The 8,836-nt window shown below is 37.8% G+C and overlaps 1 protein-coding gene across 1 annotated transcript; it reads right to left on the bottom strand.

Moving 5' to 3' along the window:
* Positions 1 to 229: 229 nt before the first annotated feature.
* LOC129067101 (alpha-ketoglutarate dehydrogenase component 4-like) lies at positions 230 to 670 on the bottom strand. Its single transcript, XM_054568833.1, has one exon. It carries the CDS (start codon positions 666 to 668, stop codon positions 357 to 359), a length of 312 nt encoding a protein of 103 aa, XP_054424808.1. The 5' UTR covers positions 669 to 670; the 3' UTR covers positions 230 to 356.
* Between the last annotated feature and the right edge of the window lie 8,166 nt (positions 671 to 8,836).

Below are 8,836 nucleotides of genomic sequence, written 5' to 3'. Positions count from 1 at the left end.
AGTGAAATTATGAGAAACCTATGATGGTTTACTAGATAGACATTGTGTGCTTTTAATAGTTCAACACTGGTAATACTTGATAATCAAGAGTAAGTTAATAGGCTAACATTTTCAGATGTGTACTTTAATAAGTATAAAGTATATAAACAATCAGGTAAGCTTGTGGAGGAGCTGACCAAGATACATAAATTATGAGATATAATTGTCCATATAAATTTTCTATGTAGGGTTTTTTTTTGTTTACAGAATATTTATTAAAGTTGTTTAATGTACAATTTCTCATTTGTCATTTTGGAAGTCCTTTATTGTAAAGACTATTCTTTTGTCTGATGACAAACAGCAGCAAGTATCAGTGATTATTCTGGACCTCCATGTTGAATAAATTCGATTTCTTCTAGAGACATAGGTTTCCTTCTATATTTCTGAGGTAATGTTTTTATTATTTCTGCAGTGTCTGGTGGACCCTGATGCATCAGCCAATCTGGCGATTTACTTCCTTTAAAATGCTGTGAAATTGAAGAAGAGGGAGATGGTAGTCCTGATGATCTCAAAATTTCTGATACATTGGGTTTAGGATGGTCTCTTCTGTTAGGGAACCTTATTAATGGAGTATGTGGCTTGACTACCTGAACGACCCTGCTAGCAGACACCATCTTACTGCCCATCATGACCCCTCTGCTCTTTCTTTTGGATGTTTTGTTTTGTTTGGTTGAAAGTGATGCTGTATGAATTTATGTTGAAGATACCATCCTAAAGTGATGAATTGCTGAGTAAAGACTATGAACATTTAAAAAATCTGAATAATACTGCCAAATTACCAAAAACAACATTGCATCAATTTATATATTAGCAGCTTATGGGAATAATTGTTTCCATATGTTCATTAATATTATATATTAAGTTTTTAAAATATCTGCCAATAAACAGTTCATGAAAATAGATTTTACACACACTCATCAGTACTAGATATTAACTTAAAATATTCACCAATGGTAAGTGAAAAAGTATACTGCTGTTCTAATTTGTATTTATTTAATTATAAATTACACTGATTCTCTTTCAGTAAGATTTTAATTTTTCTGTGAATTGCTTACTCTTCACATTTTGCTGTTTTTATACTATAATATCTCTTAGTGTTCTCATTAATACATTTGAACTGTTAGAATATCCTAGAAATTAGTTCTCTGATTATAGCACAGGTGTCAACCACTTTTCAAATGTTTGCTTTATACCACTTGGCTTTCATGAAAGACTGTTTTCACTAACCGAAAAGAAATCCCACAAGATCTGCTTCTATGAAAGAAGGCGATAGGGGAAAACAACATTCAGAATTGGCTGTGCAGCGAGCCTCTGTGAGGGCAGCACGCCTGCCGCAGCGAGGGGGCCGCGCGCTCCTTCCCAGGAACTGTGCTCAGCTCTTCAGCGCCAAGCTCAGCACCAATTCAGATCACACATTGAATTTAGGTGACATGTCTCTCTCTTTTTTTTAATCTAAAACAGTGTCTCAGTCTTTCTTTGTCTTTCATGATATTGTTCTAGCAAAAAAAAAAAAAAAAAAAATTAATGACATACTTTTTGCTCTCAAAACTGTCCTAGTTTGGACAATACATTATATGTCACCTTATTCAAAAGTGTAAGGAGAGCTTGCTCCATGAACATTGTCATGTTTCTGCTTGATTAGAGCTGTCTGAGCAGAGTACTGGCACTTGGATTAAAAGGTGATTCAACAACAATCTAGAGGCTTCTGGAGAGAGAAAAAGACTCCTCCCCAGGGCCATTTGTTTATACTCCAGGGTGGTCACCTCCTCCTTCCTCTCCCAGAGAGGATGTGTTTACATTCCAGAACAAAGATAATGTTTCTCCCTCATAGGGGAGCCGGTCAGACCCTCCCATCACCCTATATAAGCTTCAAGTTTCATATTTCAGGGTTCCTCTCCGATGGGGCAAATCTGGGTCTCACCGCATGACCTGCAGGGATGTGGGACATGAAGACTAGCTTTCTGGCACATGAGATTAGCACAAAGCGTTCTGTGAGTAAAAATTCTGTCCTCTGATCCAGAGGTCTCATGTCTCTGTGGTGTGCTAACTCAGCTTGCAAGAAGAGTAACATTCCAGACCCTTCAGAGTTTCACACTTAATTTGTCATTAGCATTTAATCTAAAAAGTCATGAGGGACACTAAAGGTAAAGGCTTGGTCCCTGGTCACTAAGAATGTATAATCTAGTGAGGTGAACAGACCTAAATTAAAATACAAGGAGGAAAATGTGGTATGTGCTACAGTCAAAGACTGGACTGGGGAAAGAATGCAGAGAAATGAGAGACCAGTGCCTATCAAGAAGGATGAGGCATGGCTTCCCAGAGAGAAAGGCATGGAGGGCGGACAGCCAAGGGGGGCGGACAGCCAAGGGGGGGCAAAAGAGCTTCAGCGATTTGCACAAAGCCATGAAGAGATATAGTTTGAGTTAGTACTCTTATTTCTCTAACTCTCAGTGAATTTTCATTTATATTAACTATATTTTACAGTTGATTAATAGTCAAAATGGGAAAGTAAAAATGAGTCAGGTAAATCTTACCACCTCAGAGAAAAATAGTTTGTAGTGCATAGCGTTTGATGCTGCCAACAAATATTAATTCAAATATTTTAATTTTAATGCCTGTGCAAAGTATTAGAGCTTATAATATATCAATTTGCATTTATAGTTATACATTTTACTTTAATAAGCTGTTTACATATGCTTTGAGAAATCTGTCCTTGATTCATATGCAATGACAAATTGCACAATAGTTCGGACACAATTTGTATTTTAGGCATAAGTTTAAAAGAGAGGCATATTTCAGACAGTTAAATCCCCAGAAATATCTCTATTTGGAAAAAATATATCATCTTACAATGTAAGAAAATTGAGCCATGGTTTCATGTATGAGAAGCTAATTAAAATTTTCATTGCGTTGCGATTATAATACATTGAGGGACAAGAAAGCTGTTCTATACATATATGGAGAGAGAAATGAGTAAGAAATTCAGATAAGCAAGTGTAGCATGGAGCAACCCTATTAAATCATTGAAATAAAATCTGATGTGCATAAAATATTCTAATGCCAGTCTTGGATAAGATATTATTACATTTTATTTTTCTGCTACAGAAAAGTTAATTGTAGACAACTGTCAATTTAAATGCAATTATTGTGAGATATTGTTATATAAACATTGTACAAAGTTTCATGAGTAAATTGAATATTTTGTAGAGGTAACATTGTACAATTGTCATTTCAAATGCAAATCACATAAATGTGATGGGTAATTTTGTGTGTCAGCTTTACTGGACCAAGGGATGCCTTGATTCTGGCTAAACATTAATTTATATACACTTACTTGTATATCCATGAAGGGGTTTCTGGAAGACATTAGCATCTGAATTGGTGGACTGAGAAAAGCAGATGGACCACCCCAGTGTAGGGCTGGAGCATCATTCAATCTGTTGAGGACCTGAATAGAACAAAAAGGTGGTCCTGGCTGGGTATCCCTGTCGGTTGGCGTGGTGTTGTTCCAAATCTCCAAGGCTGTGGGTTTGATGTTTGATCAGGGCACATACAAAATCAACCAATGAATGCATGAATAAGTAGAACAATAAACCACTCCCTTTCTCTCTCTCTCTCTCTACCCCCTTCCTCTCTCTCTAAAAATCAGTAAGTGAATTTTTTTTTTTTAAAGGTAAAGGACATGTGAATTCCCTCTCTGCGGACTGTTTAGCCAGGACATTAATCTTGGTTCTCAGGTCCTTCAGGTCTGGACGGAATTCACACCATGGGTTCTCTGGCTCTCAGGCCTTACAAAACTGGGTATCCCAGGTCAACAAGCAGACAGTAAAGCATGGGACAGTTGAGCCTCCATAATGACGTGAGCCAATACCATATAATAAATCTCTTTCTATACAGATATAAATAGATATATAAAGATACAGATATAACCTATTGGTTCTGTTTCTGTGGAGAATCCTAATACAATATATAATATGGTACAGAGATAAAAATTGAGACATGCAATCTAAACACTACATTTATGGTGAAAATAGAATAGGATCTTGGAAAATGAATTTAAAAATATCCAGCATATGTGATTCTGATATGATTTCTCATAAAATGTTGGGGCTTTATAGTTTTTTTTTCTTTTTAGTATTTTATTTACTTATTTTCAGAAGGAGAGGAAGGCAAGAAGAAAGAGAGGGAGAGAAGCATCAATGTGTGGTTGCCTCTTGCATACCCCTCACTGGGGACCTGGCCCACAACCCACGCATGTGCCATGACTGGGAATCAAACCCACGATGCTTTGGTTTGCAGGCCTGCACGCAATCCACTGAGCCAAACCAGCCAGGGCTGGATCTTTATAGTTTTATCTGTAATAATTTTTACTTACAAAATATTTCTTTTTTCAAAACTCCAGTTATCTTTTCCATTAAAATAAAATACCTTCATGGACAGAGTATACACTTAGATACATAACTATACCTTCTCGATAAGCTTATCATAAAAAAAGAAAACAGATAATCAATTTCTAATACATCAATAGCTATTTACATTTATATTTCATTGGGGTGACTCAATATTATCTGGATGATACTGGTATACTTAGTCAATAACCTAGATATAAGGAAAAAAGAATGAAAAGCAATATCCTGTGAAATATTGATAAATCTTAGTAATACCAATGGTGAGTAGGCAGTTAAAGGAAATGGTGGGAAAGACCAATTTCCATAGTTTCTTATCTTAAAACAGAGAAATTACTTCTCTGAAAGCAAAAGGCTACCTGGAATACCAGAAAAGGAGAGTCTTTTCTAAAACTAGAAAGGGAGTAAATGGGAGTGAAAGGGCTGAATGAAATAAAGAATAAGATGAAGGAATGAACCAAGGAGGGAAGAAGAAAGGAGAGAGGGGAGGGAGGGATTGAGAAAGAGAGAAAGGAAGGAGGGAAAGAAGGAGTATCTCCTGCATCTTCCATTATATTAAGAAAAACTCCGCTTTCAGATTTGAAACCTGAACAGGACAGGTGCATTCAACTTCAGGTTGTTGTGTATTGTCTTACATATTCATCCCAGTGCTTTTGCTGGTCTCCTGAATGCAGTTAGAACTTGTGGAATCAGCTTCAGCTTCTAACAATTCCTGTCACTCATCCCCTCTCCACCTGTGGATTCAGGGAGTCTCACAAAGCAGGCTAAACCTCTTTCTTCCAGATCTCTTTGACAAGAAGGAACAGCAATAATGAATAACTTTTGAAATGATAAGTGAAGTATAATAATAAATAAGTGAAATAAGTAAGACAAAATAATTTTGGGGATAGTTTTTTTTTTCTTCTCAGTCTACATTCCTGGGACTCAGTGCATATTTGAAATGATGTAGCATAAATCTATTTTACAATACTTTACTATTTAATTTTCTTTCCTTTTTTTGAGAAGCAAATATCTTGAACACATTTGCATTCATTGGATGATTCATTCTCTTAAAATGTATTTGGTTATCTACAAAGAACCTACCACACCAAGACACCCTGCCCAGTATCATGGGGTCTAAAAGATGCACGCAAAAATAAATGAGACTCTGTAAATATAGTTTTTAATCTATAAAATGTATTAAAATCAAAAGTAAATAGGCAGATTCCAAAATCTGTTCCAAGGGCGGGATACTTTTATGAAAGAACATTTCCATGCTTAGCTTAACTATCCATTTGTGTTAAGCAATGTAAAAATGTCTAATTAATAGTAAGAATACTTTTATAATATATTTTCTGAGTGCTTTTTCTTGCGTTATCTAACTTAATCACAGGAAACTTAGTAGATAGGTAAGCTGTTATTACTGCTGTTTACAAAAGAAGAAAATGAGAAAATAAGACAGGCCTTATAAATCATTTAAGACTACACAGAAAATCAGTGGCAGAAGCAAGATGAAGAGCCAGCCCCTCTCAACTACCTGCTCATTGTTTTTCCCACTACCTCATACTGTTTTATATTTCTATTATGCAAAATCTTCAGCCTAGTTGAATTAAAAGAATGTAACAAAATAACAAAATAAAGGCTAAAATTTCTCCTATGACTTCAGCGCTTTTTAAGAGAGAAGTTTTAGACACCCACATACCCAATTAACATTAAGGTAATGAACTTGAATTTTATGAAAGCTTCCTCCCTCTTCATGTCTTCTAGTGAAAATGTTAAGCAATTACATTCTTGTCCAAAGATTTCAGATGGACAATTGACCACTAAATAATTATTATTTCCACTGTTTGTAAGACAATGGATATATTAAGTAATCGTGATGGTGATGTAGGATGGTTTGATCAAAGTCTAAAAAATAACAAAGCTAGAAATTGAGTACATTTAAGGTATAAAATATCAGTCAAAAAGTAAGTGTAAGCTAATGGTCATTATTATACCTTATGAATGCATGTGAATACTTTAAGTTTATCAAGGTCATGTTAGTCAGAAAAATAATACAAATGATATTCCTGTAACAGGGCACAGCCAGGCCCCTGCAAAGGGGGATTTGTAATGGGGTCCAGAACTTGGGGTGTCCAAGAAAAATAGATATTCTCCCATCTCTCTCCCAGGCAGGCTGCCATGGCGATGGGAGACAGGGAGCAGGGCCTTTGAGAGTCATTTTGCTTGTCATTAACAGAAAGATAACTTCATTCCTCATATGCAAAGACAGTTATTTTGCATCTCAACAAGGCTAACCGGGAAGGTTTGCATAAACTTTAACACAGTATGTAACTGGAAGGAGGGAGGCAGGGCCTTCGTGAAAGACAACAAGACACAGACTCTGGCCAACAATGGGAAGACCATGGGGGAAGGAAAGGGGAGAAAGGACTCCTGCTACTGGGCCATGAGACGGTGCCTCGTGGTTTTGGATTAAGAGCTGGAGATCGCGGTGATGCAGAGGATGGTGCTGGGAACCTCAAGAGACCTGCTTAGCTAAGCCCTGGGCTTCTGTTCTTTTTCTTCTGAAGGACAATACCCCTGATTGGCCTGACTGGGCAAAAGAGCGGAGAAGGCAGGACGGTGTGTGTTGGTGGGTGTTTTTAAAGGGATTTTGAGACTTCAATGGCAACATTTTGCCATTACTCAAAACCTGTATTACTTTTGAATAATTGGTTCCTTTTCACCAAACTGCCCCTGAGAGCCATAACTTCAAGGGCAGCGAGCAAAGAACCTAGAACAGACGGACCCCAGGGAAGGGCGGTGTTGTTTTGGTAATAGTGTCTGGACCACCCCCGCACCCCCGCAAAACAGGTCCATTATTTGGTAACATTTCTACTTACAATTTATTCTGGTCCCTCCACAAAATATTACTCTAAGGTCATAATAGATCACTGACAGAATGTAGTGAACAATGAGAAATCTCAGCAAAGGCATTTTTCTGAATAATATGCTGATATAAGATAATGTTAATATTTTTCAGCTAATACAGAACACAAGTAGATTTTTTAAATTTGCTATAGAGAAATTCACTGCCTGTAAAACAAAAATAAATGAAAATTGCACAGCAAGGAAAAGTCTCTCTCGGTGAGCAGTGTGAGCAATAGAAAAAAAAGAAGAAAAAGCAAAAATCCTAACTTCCTTTTACTTCTTTGTTTATTGTCTGTTTTAAAATTCGTAGGCATGGCTGCCTTACAATCACACCTTCTGGAAGATGTGCTGATGTGAAAACCTGCAGGATCCCAGGGCTGCTACCTGTCAGTGCTTGGATTTAAGTCAGCTTCAGGTTCTTCCCTGGAGCATTAGCACAAGAATGACTTGACTTTTGTATTTTCAATGGATGCAAATGTCAGCCTTATCACCAAGGAAGACATATGGTACCCAGTTCTGAAAGCCGAATTCTATCTCCTAATGTGTTCAAATCTCCCGCTGCGATCAGAACTTGGTGCGGGGAAAGGCCGAGGTCAACGTGCTGAGAGGGTTGCTTCAGTGCCCCACGTGGTGCCGGGCCGTGCCTGAAAATGTCAGTTTTCAGGACATGTTTCTGCAGGTTGCTTTTACAAAAATGTGTAGCTAATATAAAAGCAGAGACGGGGAAATTAGCTAAACAAAACATTTTTTTTCCAAAGAAAATGGTATACTGCAGATCGTCCAGTTAATGTGAAAATGTTTTCTGCTCCCCGCTCCGCACCCCATTTCTTTGAAATGTGCAGGAGAAAATTGCTTGTGCATAAATTGCAGTTAATATAATCACCATCGGATTTCAACTGTTGAGCTTAGATAGCTACTGGGATTGTCTGGTTCTGCAGAGGTGATAATGTGGGCTAAATCTTTCTTCCTACATACTCCACTGATGCACAAACTTGGTCAATATGGCTACTGTGCCCTGAGGTCCACCTAAATGGTTTTGTTCCAAAATTACCACTTCCATTGTGTTAGTTTGCTCAGGCTGCCGTAACAAAGTATCATGGGCTGGTGGCTACAGAGATTTAGTTCTTACAGTCCTGGAGGCTGGAAGTCCAAAATCAAAATGTCTGCAGGTTTGGTGTTTCCTTCAGCCTCTCTCCTTGACTTGCAGATGGCAGTCTTCTTGCTCTGTCCTCACTTGGTCTTTCCTCTGTACATGCGCCTGTCCAGTGTCTCTCTGGATGTCCCAATTTCCTCTTCTTACAAGGACACCAGTCTGCTTGGAATAGGACCTGCCCTAAGGGCCTCATTTTAACTAAATCGCCACTTTACAGGCCCTATTATAACTGGGCACAGAACATGGGTCTCCTAAAAGTAGGGAAACAACCCCGACATTCCTGTCTTTAGGCAGGATTAGGATCAGGGTGCTCACAGAGCAGGAAGTACAACATTTAAGGCACATTGCA

The sequence above is a fragment of the Pteronotus mesoamericanus genome, unplaced genomic scaffold (assembly GCF_021234165.1).
Source record: "Pteronotus mesoamericanus isolate MK-2021 breed Mesoamerican mustached bat unplaced genomic scaffold, CSHL_Meso_final contig_20, whole genome shotgun sequence".
NCBI lineage: Eukaryota > Metazoa > Chordata > Mammalia > Chiroptera > Mormoopidae > Pteronotus > Pteronotus mesoamericanus.
This window is presented reverse-complemented; position numbering and strand designations above follow the sequence as displayed.